The sequence below is a fragment of the Oryctolagus cuniculus genome, chromosome 19, assembly GCF_051225735.1.
Source record: "Oryctolagus cuniculus isolate XC-2025 breed Fujian yellow rabbit chromosome 19, ASM5122573v1, whole genome shotgun sequence".
NCBI lineage: Eukaryota > Metazoa > Chordata > Mammalia > Lagomorpha > Leporidae > Oryctolagus > Oryctolagus cuniculus.
The window spans coordinates 23,058,293-23,075,376 of NC_142885.1; the positions used below are offsets into that span (position 1 = coordinate 23,058,293).

General features: G+C 56.3%; 1 protein-coding gene across 1 annotated transcript; it reads left to right on the forward strand.

Moving 5' to 3' along the window:
• The first annotated feature begins 7,633 nt into the window (after window positions 1-7,633).
• LOC149120416 (uncharacterized) lies at window positions 7,634-10,327 on the forward strand. Its single transcript, XM_089320788.1, has one exon. It carries the CDS (start codon window positions 7,634-7,636, stop codon window positions 9,293-9,295), a length of 1,662 nt encoding a protein of 553 aa, XP_089176914.1. The 3' UTR covers window positions 9,296-10,327.
• The last annotated feature ends 6,757 nt before the right edge of the window (window positions 10,328-17,084 follow it).

Sequence of the window (17,084 nt, forward strand, 5' to 3'; positions counted from 1 at the left end):
GAGACCAGGAGAGGCACCTGACTCCTGGCTTCAGATCGCCACAGGGCGCCTTTGGTAGCAGCCATTTGGGGGATGAACCAATGGAAAAGGAAGACCTTTCTCTTTGTCTCTCTCTCTCTGCCTAACTCTGTCTAAAAAGATTTATTGTGTTATTTGGAAGCGTTTCAGAGAGGGAGAGACAAACAGAGAGAGCTTCCATCCACTGGTTCACTCTCCAGATGGCCCCAGCAGCTGGGGCTGGGCCAAGCCAAAGCCAGGAGTTCCATCCAGCTCTCCATGTGGGTGCCGGGGCCCCAGCTCTTGGGCATCTTCCGGTGCTTTCCCGGGCCATCAGCAGGGAGCTGGAGCAGAGGTGGAGCAGCCAGGACCTGAACCAGCTACCACAGGATTCAGGATGCACAGGTTGCAGCCTCACTGCTGGGCCCAACCCTGGCCCGTGGAGCTATTTATTTATTTATATTTCATTGGAAGAGTTGGAGAGAGAGAGAGAGAGAGAGAGAGAGAGAGAATGAATCTTCATCTGCTGGTTCACTCCCCGGTTGGCCACAATAGCTGGAGCTGGGCTGATATGAGGCCAGGGAGGGGCCAGAGGCTTCCTCCAGGTCTCCCGTGCGGGTGCAGGGGCCCAAGGACTTGGGCCATCTTCCGCTGCTTTCCCGGGTTGTAGCCAGGAGCCGGATCGTAGGTGGAGCAGCCGGGCCTCGAGCTGGCCTCTGGATGGGATGCCGGGACTGTAGGCGGTGGCTTTACCCACTATGCCTGCTGGTGCTGGCCTCAGGAGTGGTTACTTAGACTTGAGACCTGTTGGAGCAGCTCCTCTGCCTAGAGCTTCCACAGTGACCTCCGTGGCCTTCCTGCCCCTCACAGCTTGACCTTGACCTGCCGTCCACTGTCACTCACCCATGAGCCTCTTAGCTTCTGAGGCATCAGAGCTGCGTGCTTTCCGTTCTTGGCCTTGAGGGTTTATCCTTTCTCCGGAAGTTTCTTTGATGCTGCTGTTGATGCTATTTTAGGAGCAGTGTGTGTGTTTGGGTCACCCCCTCCAGCCAGGCGTCTGGGGAGACATACTGGAGCTGCTTTTTGTGGGTTGCGTGTCTGTGGTGTCCCCCAGGACACCAGCTGGGTAGGCTGAGCCCCGTGCCCGCCCCTGGGCCCTGCGATTTTTTTGCGTGTTCCCTCTGGGCTGATTGCTGCTCGGGGGTGGGGCCTTGCCATGCCAGGCTCACCAGCACGGGCCTTGGGAGCTGCCAGCTGCAAAGAGCTTTTCTGGGGCAGGCACTGGCCTGTGGGTGCAGTGGCGGTTAGGACACTCGTGTCCCATGTCAGGGGACCTGGGTCCTCCTGGCTCTGCCTCCCGATTCCAGCTTCCTGCTAGTGCAGACCCTGGGCTGCATCAAGTCCCCAGCCCAGTGCGTGCCATCGTGGACACATGGAGAAGGGTAGAAGAGCGCCCCCCCACATCAAACATTTAAAAGATCCTTTTTCCCTAAGGAGTTGGCCATCTGGCTGACGTGAGATCTGTGAAGTCTCATGTTTCAGGGTCCAGCTTGGGCTAAAACCACCAAGCCCCACTGTCTGCCACACACAGCCTGATCCCTGCTGCACACCCCCAGGATGGGGCTGCCCCCCCCAGCCCTGTGCCCTCCTGTGCACCCCCAGCTCAGCCCTGTCCCCTCTGTACCCCCAGCTCAGCCCTGTCCCCTCTACACCCCCAGCTCAGCCCTGTCCTCTCCTGTGTACCCGAGCTCAGCCCTGTCCCCTCGTGTGCACCCCAGCTCAGCCCTGTCCCTTCTGCACCCCCAGCTCAGCCCTGTCCCTTCTGCACCCCCAGCTCAGCCCTGTACCCTCGTGTGCACCCCCAGTTGTACACCTGTACCCATGGGGCTACCATGAGTCACTGGGCTGCTGGCGAGACGCTGACCGAGGCTGGCTCTGTGGGCAGTTCCTGTCCCGGTCCTCTTAGCATCGCTGGGCTGGGGCAGGTGCTGACCGAGGCTGGCTCTGTGGGCAGTTCCTGTCCCGGTCCTCTGAGTATCTCTGGGCTAGGGCAGGTGCTGACCGAGGCTGGCTCTGTGGGCAGTTCCCATCCCGGGGCCTCTGAGCATCCCTGGGCTGGGGCAGGTGTTGACCGAGGCTGGCTCTGTGGGCAGTTCCCGTCCCGGTCCTCTGAGCATTGCTGGGCTGGGGCAGGCGCTGACTGAGGCTGCTTCCTCAAGTCCTCAGGTTCCGATGCTCCCGAGAGGGGTGCAGGAGGAGACGTGCTGCAGCAGGCCTGTGCCCAGTGCCGGGGAAGTTTCTGCATCCGGCACAGACACCCTAGACCACAGCTGCATCCACGGGAGCCGCCCCACCGTCAAGGCTGGCTGAGGGGCCGTGCAGGGACACCTGAGACTCTCGGGGCCTGGTCACTGCCCAGCCCAGCATCAACCTTATGTGCCTCGTGTCAGGGCCGTGGTGAGCGTAATAAAGCTGCCGTCTCCTTCTGTCAGCATCGCCGGCTGTTGTACTGCACCGCACCCGGCAGGGAGTGGCAGAAGGTGAAGGCAGGGCGGCTGCTGAGCCTGGGGAACCTGTTGTGTGTGGCGTCCCCTGTGCGTGCCCAGGGCCTCCAGCACTGCCGTGTGTGGCGTCCCCTGTACGTGCCCAGGGCCCCCAGCACTGCCGTGTGTGGCGTCCCCTGTGCGTGACCAGGGCCCCCAGCACTGCCGTGTCGGCGTCCCCTGTGTGTGCCCAGTGCCTCCTCCAGCACTGCCATGTGGCGTCCCCTGTGTGTGCCCAGGGCCTCCTCCAGCAGTGCAGTGTGTGGCGTCCCCAGTGCATGCCCAGGGCCTCCAGCACACTCTGAGCCCCTGTCACAATAGGGGTCCAGGGTTCCAGCTGCAGCTGTGAACTGGTGTTTGTCGTCAGCTGACCTGTGAGCTGAACCCGCCGTTGTGGAGAAGGGGAGGGGGGAGCTGCTCTCCACGGCGTCTGGCTGTGTCTGTGCTGCCCTGAGGTGGCCTGGTGAGTGCGTGACACCGGTGTCAGTGCACACTGTCTACGGATGAGCCCTCAGTGCCTTCGGTGCCCGTATCCCTGCTGGCTACTCGATGGCTCAGGTGCTGTCCAGGTGGTGCAGGTGGGCTGAGCGACCAGGGTCACAGGAGGGGCCAGGTCCCAGGTCTTTGCAGCACAGGGGCGACCGTGCACCCGATCCTGAAGCCACTCATCTGGGGTCTTGGAGGCGGGGACATGGCATTGCCCGTCTCCCGGTCCTGTCCCCCTGCGGCTTCTGTGGTGATGCCCGCCTCTCCAGGGCCAGGGGGGATCTAATGTGACGCCCCCATTCTGCGGAGGAGGGAGGTGCAGTGATGCCCCCCACCCCCTGTGCTGGGGTGTTGCCCGTCCTGTGCTTTGTTCTCCTGGGAATGGCTTCCGTGCCTGAGACCCTACAAAACCCTTCCAGCAAAACACAAACCCCTCAGGCAGAGGCCGCGAGTGCACGCAGGTGAGTGGTTTGGCAGCAGAATAAAGACTAAAGTGGATTACAGAGCAGAGGAGCCGAGGGAGCCGGGGCAGGGGGCAGCCTGGCCTGGGGTCAGGTCGGTCAGGGGCCCGGGCTTCTGGAAGCTTCTGTCCGCAAAACACCAGACAGCGTGCCCCTGGAGGCCACACCCGGCCGACCGCCACCGTGACAAGCCGGCCTGTGAGCACTCAGAGAAACTTCCAGAAGTGGCTTCACACTCCAGCAGCAGGAAGAGCACTTCCCCGAGCAGCAGAACTCATCCAGGCTTGGGCCAACGTTGGAGTTTGGAAGAGGAACAAGCAGAGGGGTCGGCAGGGGCTGAGCCAGATGGCGGGCGGAATGGATGCCCTCGTGCCCAGGGCTGAGCGAGGAAGGCAGATGCCAGCACTCAGGTCCCGGGCACAGGGAAGCGAGTGACAAGGTGACCGTGCCCCTGGCCTGCACAGCCACCCCATGTGCACCCACATTCACTGCCTTTGCTTCTGCAGCTTGTGTGTGTGTGTGTGTGTGTGTGTTTACAGATGTGTTTGAGAGGCACAGTTACAGACAGAGGGAGAGAGGTCCTCCATCCACTGGTTCCCTCCCCAGTTGGCTGCAGCGGCTGGAGCTGGGCCGATCTGAAGCCGGGGGCTTCCCCCAGGGCTCCCACATGGGTGCAGGGGCCCAAGGACTTGGGCCGTCCTCCACTGCTTTCCCAGGCCACAGCAGAGAGTGAGCAGCCGGGGCTGGAACTGGTGCCCATGTGGGATGCCGGTGCCATGGGCAGAGACTTAGCCCGCTACGCCACAGCGCCAGCCCCAGAAACACCCATTCGAGTGGCCTTTAGAAAAACCAAACCGTAGCACAGGCAGGTGAGCCCCAGTTAACACTCAGGCTTCATCCCGCACCGAGTGCTCCCTGGCCAACAGGCGTTGCTGTTGCAGGGTCTGCCTGGTCCCTAGGGAGGGGCTCCCTCTCCTGGCTTCTGGACGCATGACCCCGAGAGCATGGTGCTGCCGCTGTGGCCTGTGGGATCCTAGAGCAGTGGGAGGCCTGCCAGGCCCCCGGGCCTCATTGGCACACGGCGCTGGCTGCGGGTTGCTGACGTGTGGCTGAGAGGTGGCTTCTGCCCGGTGCTTCAGGGCGGCCAGGGCTCTGCTCGCCCACCTAGCAGGGCCGGCAGCTTTGGGTCTTGGCTCTGCTAAAGCCCAGTCTCTCCAGCTTGTCCGCATCTGCCCGCCACAGCCACAGGCTACCAGGGGAAGGGGACTCGGACTCTGGGGAGCTTTGTCTAAAAGCAGCCAAAGTTTTCCAGCTCAGGTGTGGGTGGTGGCGTGGGTGAACACTGGGAAGCTGTGTCCCCCAGCTCAGGTGTGGGTGGTGGCGTGGGTGGACACTGGAATGCTGTGTCCCTCAGCTCAGGTGTGGGTGTTGGTGTGGGCTGGATGCTGGGACGCTCTGTTCTCCAGCTCAGGTGTGGGTGGTGCCGTGGGGTGGATGCTGTCATGTTCTCTCTGTGTTGGAGACTCCCTGTACCCTTCACTGCTCTGGGGGGCTCCCTGCTGGCCTCCCCAGGCTCCCTGTACCCTGCACTGCTCTGGAGGGGCTCCCTGTTGCCCCCCTCGGGCTCCCTGTTCTGTTGACCCCATAGCACCTCCCTGCTCCACCTGCCCGCTGATGCCGCGGCACAGAAGCAGAGCAACGGACCTTCCGCCCGCTGGTGCCCTCCCCGGATGTGTGTGGAGCTGGGCCAGGCTGGCGCCAGGGGCTCGTCTGAGTCTCCTGCGTGACCATGCCTGGGAGCACCCCAGGTGCATTAGCAGGAAGCTGCCTCAGAGCCGAGCAGCCGGGACTCAGGCCGGGCACGTGGGTGAGGGCGTCCGAGAGGCAGCCTCACCTGCTGTGTGCCGCGGTGCCTGCCCGGATCCCTTCCTGCCAACCGCTGTATGGGACTGACCTGTTTGGGTGGCTTTCTCGGTTGATATCCGTGGTACCGCAGAAGGACCTGGAAAGAAGTCAGGCAGTGGTGGAGTGGGCGGAGCCTCTGCCTGGAGTCCTGGCTGCACCTCCCCCATCAGCCTGGGAGAAGTGAGGAAGCGCCTGGCTCCTGGCTCCGGATCCACCCAGTTCTGGCCACCGTGGCCGTCTAGGGAGTGAAGCAGTGGATGGAAGATCTCTGTGTGTGTGTCTCTAACTCTGCCTCTCAATTTTAAATAAATAAAATATTGGAGCAGACACACTGGGCTGGGCCTCTGCCCATGGTACTGGCATCCCATGTGGACGAGAGTTCGAGTTCTGGTTGCTCCACTTCCGATCCGGCTCTCTGCTGTGACCCGGGAGGGCAGTGGAAGCACCCACATGGGGGACCGGGAGGGAGCCCCTGGCTCCTGATCAGCGTGGCTCTGGCCATTGCAGTCATTTGGGGGGTGAACCAGTGGATGGAAGGCCTCTCTGTCTGTCTTTCCCTCTCACTGTCTGTAACGCTACCTCTCAAATAAATAAAATCTTTAAAAATAAATAAATAATTAAATATTAACAAAAGCTTAAAAATGTAATTAGTCTATCTGAAAGACATACTTTCAGCGGGGAGAAACGGAGGGAAGGGGAGAGAAAGGGATGGAGAGAGCAAGAGTGGGAACAACACCACTTTAATTTTGAAGATCTCATAAATACGTTTCACAGTCTGCATTGCAAGAACTCAGGAGCCTGGAGGAGCGACAATAGGTCCCTTACCTTCCCCAGGACTTCTCCCTCAGGAGGAAGACAGGAGCTGAGTGAGGCTGAGGCTGTAACCTGCTGTTCTATGGGGAAGGAAGCCTGGCTTGTTTGTGCAGCATCTCCAGTAACATTGTTTCTATTCTCTCCGAGTGCTCTGAGTGTTTCACCTTCAGCAGACAAACAGAGCAGCAGGCTGATGGTGGGCAGCACCACCAGAACTCAGTTTGCAAATGCTCAATTCCTCTAAAGGGACACCTTTATGCCTCTAGTTTTGTTTTTGAACATACAAGTACATATGTGTGTGAGTGAACGTATACATGAGTGAGGGAGCCACAATCTGTTCAAGCCATGGCAGAGCTTGGAAATCTTTTGGGACAATGAGCTGAGCCTGCCTGGGCTAAGAGGAGCAGTTGACTCCTCTTACTGGACATCTTTAATGGACAGGAACCAAGAGGAAATGAAAAAGTGGATGGGAATGGGGGTGGAAATAGAGACTGGGAGGATCAGTGCTTCTATACGTGTATTGAAACAATAGAAAAAGCCTGAAGAGGACTGTGCTAATTTATCAAATCCTAAATACCGATCTCCACCACCAACTTAAGACAAAAGCTTTTGGGGTCCTTTCTCTTTAACCAAGTAGAAAGTTTCTTGAGAAAACCAGCCTGGTGTGTCCCCAGCTGTGATTGGTCTAGAGCCTCCTCTGCCCTCAAGGGGGGCATTGTGATGTCATTCCAACTGCCTTAACAGTTCCCTGCTTGGGCTCGGTTCTGGTCAGTTGGCCCAGGAAGCTCTGTGGAGACTGCCTGAAGGATTGAACGACATCACTGGTTTCCCCTTGTCCTGTCATTTGTGGTGTTGTTTTGTCTCGTCTATTAGTTCTCCTTACCGTAGTGGTTCTTTTAGTTTTTCTTCTTTTTTTTTTTTTTTGCTATTTTGTCAATTTCTCTCCCCCTCCCATTTTTACATTGTGTACTTGTGTATTTTCTGTAAATATTTATTTATTTATTGTTTTTTCTTTCACAGGCTAAATGTACTTGATGCTGTGTTGATTTTGTCCTCCTTGTGTTTCCTCCATTTTCTATTTTCTCATTTTTGATTCTTTGATTTAGATAAGACTGTTATAAGACTTATTGATTAGCATTGTTACCATAGTTACCATAGTTGGTGTTGCTTTCCTTCACCATTTTTAGTATTCTGTGTGTTTTAAAACTTTTAATTCTTAATTTTGATACAGTGTTAGTGATTAGTATACCATAGTTCATAGAGTTAGCATTCTCTAGTAGAAATATTAGCATATTGAGTTGTTAATTTTGGTTACCATTTAGCTTGTTTGATTTCTATTTGTTTCCCAGTTTTTGTTATTACTTTAGGTGACTAGTAAGAGTTCCCAGTGTCAGAGTGCAGGGTGGGGGGTGGGGTGGGGATCCCACCATGGAAGGCCTCACCACCTTCAGCAGTGAGGAGGAGGTCCTGGATGGGTACCAGGTCCTCAGGGTCCTTGGCCAGGGCGGTTTTGGGCTGGTGATGCTGGCCTATCATTGGGAAAGCAGGACCCAGGTGGCTGTGAAGGTTGTGGAGAATGGTGGCCAGCACTCCTGCAGCTTCCAGCAGTTGTGCACAGAAGCAGAAATAATGAAGGGGCTGCATCACCCTCACATCATTCAACTACTGCAGGTCAGGCACACCACAGAGAGGGGCTACATTTTCATGGAATATGCAGTCAGGGGGGACCTTAGATGTTACATGGTAGAACGAGGGTACCTGCTGGATGGAGAGATTCGTCAGCTATTGAAACAAATTCTATCCGCTGTGCATTACTGCCATTCGCAGCACGTGGTGCACAGGGATTTAAAGTTAGAAAACCTGCTTCTCGACGCCCACCTAAACATTAAGTTGAGCGATTTTGGTCTCAGCTGCAAACTGGCTGGTGGAGAGCGCCTGAAGAGTCTGTGCGGGACCTTTGCCTACTGTGCGCCCGAGGAATTGTTAGGTGAGGAGTTCTGCGGGTACAAGGCTGATGCCTGGAGTGTGGGCGTGATCCTGTACGCCATGGTGGCAGGCTCACTGCCTTTTGTTGGAGAGGATTGTGTGGAGCTGCGGGCAGCCATCCTGTCTGGATACTACAGAATCCCCCACTATGGAAACCCAGAGCTGTGTAACCTGGTGGACAGCTTACTGACCCGGGACCCTGAGGCCAGGCCCACAGTGGCAGACATCATGGGCCACCCCTGGCTCCATGCAGGACATGGAGCACCTGGAACCAGTGACGAGTTTCTGTTTCTTCCCCAGGAGCAGGAAGGATGGGAATTCCCATGGGGCCTCTGCCCTCCACTGTGGCTTCATGAATGGGATGACCCCTGGCCCCCTGTGCCACGCTGGGGGATCTCCCAACAGCAGGGCTTCAGCATCCCAGAAATACATGGGCGGAGTGAAGTGGAGCCTGCAGCACCTCCTCAGGGTCCTGAAGCTCTAAGCTCCCTTGAGGACCTGGGATTCCAGCTGGGCCATCAAGCAGGCTCCCTGCCACCCAGGCTCCCAGCCAGTGCCTTGTGCCCAGGACTTCAGTGGGATCACAGCAAAGGGAAGCCCACACCTCAGGCCATCCCCGGTGCTCAGAGCTGTCCCGCTCTCCAGTGCCTCCAGAAACACTCAGGCTGCAACAGCAGAGCCCGTGAGTGTGTCGCTCTCAGCTCCCAACCACTGGTGCTTGCAGGAGACCAGTCGGGGCAGACTCCTTGCCGTCATGGGACTCCCAGTGTGAGCATCAGTGAGTCCTGCCGGACAGACAGTTCCCAACGGGCCGTGTGGACAAGGAGCCCCGCTGTCTGTGCAGTCCTCAGCCAGGATGCTCTGACCTCTCTCTCCACCACACTGAGCACCAACAGCAGTGGGGCTGATGGAGAAGTCAGGAGCTGCTCCCCGGGTGCCTCAGAGGAGCAGAGCATCCCAGGAATGCAGCAGCAGGAGGAGGAGGCAGGGACCTCAGACACGCAGGCCAGAAAGGGCAAGGGGCGCCTGGGGATTGGCAGGAGGATCATCCAATGCTTCGGCTGGATGTGTTGTGTCCTGCCAGCCCCAGAGGAAAGCCCTTGAGTGCAGAGAGGAAAGTGGCCTCTCAGTAGCCTCTTGGGAAATGCCCCCGAGGAGGGGCCCTTCCCTGAGGAGTGTAGCAATGAAGGGTAGTCAGGGACTCGTGTCTGGGAGGAGGGCAGGTGAGGAGGCAGTAAGAGAAACTGCAGGCAGAGAGGGAATATATAGTGTTACATTTTTCAGATGGCCATCAGGAAACATGTTTTCATGGTTAGGGGTCATGACCTTTTCCTAAGATAGAGGAACATGGTGTTGGATTTTGTTTAGAATTGATCCATGAATATCACTCCCTAGTTAAACTTCCTGTACCCTGACCTTATTGGGCCCCTCCCTTAGTCCCCCTTCTGGCTTGCAAGAGTATGATTTTCTCACGAAAACCTATTTTGCTTTTTCTCCCTCACCCTCATGATCCGTGTTGGGATTATGTGAGAGAAAGAATGGACTTGAAGTTCCTGCAGCATCGTTGGTGCCGTGACGTGGATGGACTCAGCTCCATGGGAAAGGTGAGTAAGGCAGACTGTTCCTCTGGTGTTTGGAAAACCCCTGATCTTCTACATGGTCATTTTTCTTTTAGATTCCCCAGGTGTCTGAGCCAGTTCAAAGCGATTGGTGTGGGATGCTGGTTGTAAGATACAGGGCCCACGTTGGATGACACTCTTTGTCCTCCTCCCACTTTATTCTGTCTTTGATTATTGCCTGCACTCTGTGCTCAGGTGGCTCTCTGCCCTGGGAAGTCTTCTCACCCTGAGTTTCCTTCTCCAAGCCCAAGTTCCCAGGTCCCTGGATGAGAAACTCCTGCGACAACTTAGAGCTCCTAGATCTGAACTGAGGAGCCTGCATTGCAGACCGAGGTGGCCTCTCCCATTGAGCTGCCTTCTTGTGTGCCCCAAAGAACTCAGGACCCACATGTCTGGGAAGAAGTCACCTGGCACCTTAACTCGTGCCCATGCTTTCCGTTTTCCTGCCCAGGTATTTCTTTGCCAAAGAACATGTTGGAAGTCATTCCTTCCCAGAGCCATGCTCCTGAAGGTGACTCCCAGGGAAAATTTCTATCCTCATGCCACACCCACGTTCCCCCTCTGCACATTCAACAGTTCTGCACTTGCCCACCCTCAAACTTTGGCCACAAGAGAGTTAGTTGAGACCCCCTTTGTAGAGCCTCATTTCCAAGTTCAGACATGATGCAGGGACAGCAGGAGTGCCAGAGGACAGAGGCAATGACTGCTAGGGGCAGCGCGAACCCCAAAGACTCAGCGACTTCTGGGAGAATGGGGGGGTCCTAAAACTCAGCTGCTGTGGGGGGGCGAGGAAGCAGGAGGCAGCTTCTGGGGTCCACGTGGTGACCTAGTGATTCAGTGGCAGTGGGAGTGCCCAGGGAAGGAGCTGGTGGGGCCTGGGGGCCGTGTGGTGGGGCCTGGGAGTTACAAGAGGGCCCAGATAACCACAGGGGAGCCCAAGAAGAAGTAGGAAGAATCCTCGGGCAATCATAGGGAGGCTGCTGGGGACCGTGCTGGGGCCCCATGACGGGTGGCTCCTGGTGGCTGCACTGGGGCATAAAGATGTGGCCTCACTCGGTGTGCCTGAGGAAGCAGAAGGAGGCAGCCAAGGCAGGCCATGAAGTGGCAGGTGCTGGGGAACCGTGCGGGCTGCCCAATGCTGCAGTGACAGCAGGGGCGCACAAAGATGGAGGCAGTGGCTGCTAGGGACCACCGAGTGACACCAGTGACTTATTGGCAGCAATGGGAGCCGGGCCCAGCCGCTTAAGGTAAGAGGTGAGCAGGGTAAGGCCCTGGAGGGTGAGGAGGGCAGCTGGGCCAGGTCGTGGAGGACAAGGAGGGGAGCAGGGTTTGGCCCTGATGGTGTTGAGGTTAGTGGGGCCTGGCCCAAGAGAGCAGCGTGCTGAGAGGGGCCCAGCCCTGGAGGGGGAAGAGGAGAGCGGTGCCCAGCTCTGGAGGGCGAGGAGGAGAGTAGGGTCTGGCCCTGGAGGGTGAGGAGGGGAACAGGGTCCAGCCTTGGAGGGCAGTGAGTGGAGCTGGGCCCAGGCTCTGTTTTCAAGGTGGGGAGCAGGGTCCAGCCCTGGAAGGTGGCGAGCAGAGTGGGCCCAGGCCTTGGAGGGCGAGGAGGCAAGCAGGGCCCGGCCATGGAGGGTGTTGAGGGTAGTGTGGCCTGTCCCTGTAGGGAAGCCCTGAAGTGGGGCCCAGGCTCTGGAGTGTGAAGGTTGGAGTGGGTCCCAGGTTCTGCAGGGCAAGGAGAGGTACGGGACCCAGGCCCTGGAAGGCCAGGAGCGGAGCAGGGGCTGGCCCTGAAGGTGTGGAGGGAAGCGGGGTCTGGCTCTGGAGGGAGGACAGGGATGGGCCTGTGGGGAGCCTGGCTGTGGATGGGGAGGAGGGGAGCAGAGCCAGACCAAGAGTGCGAGGAGGAGATTGGTTCCTGTGGGGAGCAACTCGGACTATACTGTTACTGGAATTAAGAGTTATTCTATACATCTGCTCTCCCACAATATGGCGCTGGGAGAGGAGCAAACAGCTTCTACCCAGCTGCCTCTCACCAACTTGATTGACTGAGCTGCAGGAGCTGATCTTGCTCCTGATTGGAGGAGAGCAGCGTACTCGGCATGTGGGTAGCAGAGTTGGGATTGGTGGAAGAGGACTATAAAGGAGGAGAGAGACAACATGCACCAGGAACATCTAAGGGGAACATCTATCTGAAGAAACACCTGTGCAGCCCCCGAGAGAGCCGGCCGGCGGTGTGCCGCTCCCCCGCGGAAGTGGGGAATGTGGCAGGGGGAACCGCCCTTCCACGGAGGTGGAAGGGTCGGTAGCCACCCCGGGAAGAACCAGCAGCAAACCCGGGGAGGGCCGAGCAGACAAAAGAACAGCGCAGGGTCCTGTGTCGTTCCTCCATGAAGACGGGGAGCGACAGTGCCAGCCCTGGAGCATGAGGAGGGGAACACTGGCCCTGGAGGTGAGGAGGGGAGCAGAGTTTGGCCCTTGAGGGAGGCCAGGGCCGGGCCTGAGGGGAGAAGGGCCCGACCCTGCAGGCTGAGGAGGGGATTGGGGCCCAGCTCTGGAATGTGGTGAGGGGAGCAGGGCCTGGCCCTGAAGGACAGCAATGGGAGCTGGGCCCAGGCTCTGGTGGGCAACTAGGGGAGTGGGGCCCAGGCCCTGGAGGACAAGGAAAGTGGGGCAGCCCTGCTGGGTGTCTAGTGCCACAACTGAAGGGAGCAGGGCCTGGCTCTGTAGGGCATGGAGAGGAGAAGGAGCCCAGCCCTAGAGGGTTGCCAGGGCCCTGCCTGAGGGGATCATGGCCCTGGAGGGCAAGGAAGAGTGAGGGGCATGTCACTGGAGCGTGGCCAGGGCCCTGCCTGTGCTCTGGAGCCTATGTCCTGTGGCCTGTGACCTGTGGCCTGAAGTCTGTCCTGTGTCCTGTAGCCTGAGTCCTTTCGCCAATGTTCTATGTTGTGTAGCCTGTATCTTGTAGCCTGTGTGTTGTGTTGTAGGCGTGTGTCCTGTGGCCTCTGCCCTGCGTCCTGTATCCTGTGTCCTATGTTCTGCAGCCTGTGTCCTGTGTCCTGTTTTGTGGCTGGTGTGTGTGTCCTGTGGCATCTTTTTTCTTATAGCCTGTGACCTATAGTTTGTCCTATAGAGTGTAGCCTGTGTGCTGTAGCCTGTGTCCTCTATCCTGTGTCCTGTGTCCATTAGCCTTTTCATGTGGCCTGTGTCCTGTCCTGTAGCCAGTGTCCCATTGCCTGTGTCCTATAGCATGTATCGTATAGCCTGTGTCCTTTGTCCTGTAGCCTGTGTCCTGTGTCCTCTGGCCTGTTTCTTTTTGCATGTGTCCTGTGGCCTATGTCCTGTGTCCAGTGTAGTGTTGCCTCTGTCCTATAGCTGGTGTCCTGTGTCTTGTTCCCTCTGTCCTTTAGCCTGTGTCCTGTAGCCTGTGTCTTGTGTCCTATACTTGTTTCCTGTGGCCTATGTCCTGTGTCTTGTGTCCTGTAGCCTGTGTCTTATGTCTGATAGTCTGTTTCCTTTGTCCTTTGTCCTATAGGCTATGTCCTATCCTCTGTGTCCTATCTCTTCTATCCTGTGTTCTGTGTCCTGTAGCTGTGTCATGTGTTCCATATTCTGCATCCTGTAGCCTCGGGCCTGTGTCCCGTGTCCTATGTTGTGTAGCCTGTGTCCAGTGTCTTGTAGCCTGTGGCCTATGTATGCAACCCATGTCCTGTGGTCTCTGTCCTCTAGCTGATGTCCTATGCCCCCTAGCCTGTGTCCTGTGTATTGAGCCTGTGTCCTGAGCCTGTGCCGAGTGTCCTGTAGTCTGTGTCCTGTGTCCTGAGCCTGTGTCGTGTGTCCTATAGCCTGTGGCCTGTAGTCTTTGTCCTAGAGCTGGTGTCTCTTTGTAGTAGCCAGTGTCCTGTGTAATGAAGCCGGTTTCTTGTAGCCTGTGACAATGTCCTGTATTCTGTGTCCTGTAGCCTGTAGCCTGTGCCCTGTGCTCTGGATCCTAGCTCCTGTGGCCTGTGGCCTCTGTCTTGTGTTGTGTAGCCTGTGTCCTGTAGTCCGTGGCCTATGTCCTGTAGCTGTGGCCTTTGTCCTGTGTCCACTGTGCTGTATGCTGTTGTGCAGGATATTGGATGTAGGCTACAGAACACAGGTTACAGGACACAAGACAGAGGCCCAAAGCAAAGGCCACAGTCTACAGGATTCAGGGCATAGGGCAGTGGACACAGGACACAGGATAGAGGACACAGAATACAGAACCCATGACACAGGCTAGAACACAGGCTATGTGACATAGGTTGCACGCTACAGAACACAGGATCCAGGAGAAAGGACACAGGCTACAGAACACAGGCTACAGGACATAGGACACAGGCTACAGGGCACAGAAGAGAGGCTACAAGACACAGACTATGGGACACAGGACACAGGCTATGGGACACAGGACACAGGACATAAGATACAGGCTATGGGACACAAGACACAGGACAAGGCCACAGAACACAGAACACAGGACATAAGACACAGGCTATGGGACACAGGACACAGGCTACAGGACACAGAGCACAGGACATTAGACACAGGCTATGGGACACAGGACACAGGCTAAAGGACACAGAACACAGGATATAAGATACAGGCTATGGGACACAAGACACAGGACATAGGCCACAGGACACAGGACATAGGACACAGGACACATACTACAGGACATTGTCCACAGGTACAAGCCACCGGCTTCAGTATACAGTACACAGGCTACAGCAGAGAGGAAGTCAGCACTAGGACAAAGAATACAGGCCACAGCTCAGGACACAGGACACTGGCTTCGGGACACAGGACACCAGCTAGAGGACAGAGGCCACAGAACACAGGATGCAGACATAGGCCTGAGGCTACAAGACATAGGACACAGGCTACACAACATAGAACACAGGATACAGGATACAGGATATAGACAAAAGGACATAGGCCACAGACTACAAGACAAAGATAAACGACACAGCACAGAGGCCACAGACTGTACGACACAGGACACAGGCTAGACCACACAGTGTGAGGGAACCACTCAGGACACAGGCTAGAACACAGGCTACGGAACAAGGTTATAGCCTATAGATCACAGGATATAGAACACAGGATACAAGACATAGGACACAGGACACATACACAGGACAGAGGCTAAAGCACAGGACACAGCGACATCACACAGGATACAGGACATAGGCTATAGTAAAAAGGACAAAGGAAATAGACTATCAGACACAATACACTGGCTACAGGACCCCGAACACAGGACAGAAGACATAGGCTACAGGACTCAAGACACAGGACATAGACCACAGGACACAGGCTGCAGCACAGAGGCCACAGGCTACAGGACACAGGACATAGCCGAGATGATATGGGACACAGGATGTAGGACACAGAATACCAAACACAGGACACAGGCTATGGGACACAGGTTACAGGCTACAGACAAGGACACAGGCTACAGGACACAGGGACAGGCTACAGGACTCAGGACACAGGCTATACAACATAGGACACAGGTCACAGGACAGAGGCTCCAGGACAGAGGCTATGGGACACAGGACAGAGCTACAGAACAAAGGATACAGGCCGTAAGCTACAGGACACTGACACATGCTACACAACACAGGCTGAAGGAAAGAGGGAACAAGACACCAGACACTGGCTGTAGGATAGAGTGTCCTGTGGCCTGTGGCCTAGATTGAGGAGCCTGTGTCCTGTGTCCTGTAGCCTCTGTCCTGTGTCCTGTAGCTTGTCGCCTATGTCCTGTGTCCTGCAATCTGTGTCCCGTAGGCTGTGTCCTCTAGGCTCTGTCCTGGGTTCCATATCCTGTGTCCTATATCCTGTGTCCTGTGTCGTCTGGGCTATGTCCTGTGTCCTGTAGCCTGTGTCCTCTGTCATGTAGACTGTGGCCTCTGTCCTGTAGCCTGTGTCCAGTATCCTCTGTCCTGTAGCCTGTGACCTGTGTCCTGTAGCCTGTGTCCTGTGACTTATCACAGACTACTGGACACAATACATAGGATACAGGACCCAGAACACAGGACATAAGACACAGGCTACAGGACTCAAGACACAGGACATAGGCCACAGGACACAGGCTACAGCACAGAGACCACAGGCTACAGGACACAGGACATAGCCCAGACAACACAGAACACAGGACATAGGACACAAAATATGGAACACAGGACACAGGCTACGGGACACAGGTTACAGGCTACAGGATATAGTCCAAGGCTACAGAATACAGGTTACAGGCTACAGGAGACAGGACAAAGGCTAAACAATATAGGACACAGGACACAGGATAAAAGACACAGGGACAGGCTACAGGACTCAGGACACAGGACACAGGCTACAGGACACATGATAAAGGCTAAATGACAAGGACACTGGCTACAGGACAAAGCACAGAGGCCAAAATGAACAGCACACTGGCCACAGGACAATGGCCACAGCTACAGGATATCAGACACAGACTACAGGACACAGGACACAGGGTTGAGGACATGAACACACCTGCAGCACACAGGCTACAGGACACAGGCTACACAAGATAGAACACAAGCTACAGCATTCAGGGCATAGGCCAGAGGATAGAGGACACAGGATATAGGACACAGAACACAGAACACAGGACACAGGCTAGAACACAGGCTACGGGACATAGGTTACACACTAGAGGCCACAGGATTTAGAACACAGGATACAAGACATAGGACACAGGACACAGGATGCAGGACAGAGGCTACAGGACACAGGACACAGAATACTCAATGCATACATAGGCCACAGGCTACAAGACAGAGGATGCAGGCCATACAGGCTGAAGGACACAGGAAACAAGACACAGGACACAGGCTATAGGACAGAGGCCACAGGACACAGGACACAGGACACAGGACACAGGAAAAGGCTGCATGGCATAGTCCACAGGCTACAGGAGCCGGGCTACAGGACACAGGATACACAACATAGGACAGAAGGCACAGATTACAGAACACTGGTTGAAGGATATAGACTACAGGCTAAAGGACACAGGCTACAGGACACAGCACACTCGACACAGGACACAAGCTACACGACACAGGCTGAAGGAAAGAGGGAACAAGACACAGGACACCAGCTATAGGACAGAGGCCACAGGAAACAGGACAAAGGCTGCAGGGTAAAGGCCACAGGCTACAGGATATAGACCACAGGACATAGGCCATAGATTACAGGACACAGGCTACAGGACATAGGACAAATGTCACAGG

Excerpts from the sequence above, each read along its gene's own strand:
- LOC149120416 (XM_089320788.1), top strand. The coding sequence starts at position 7,634 with ATGGAAGGCCTCACCACCTTCAGCAGTGAGGAGGAGGTCCTGGATGGG.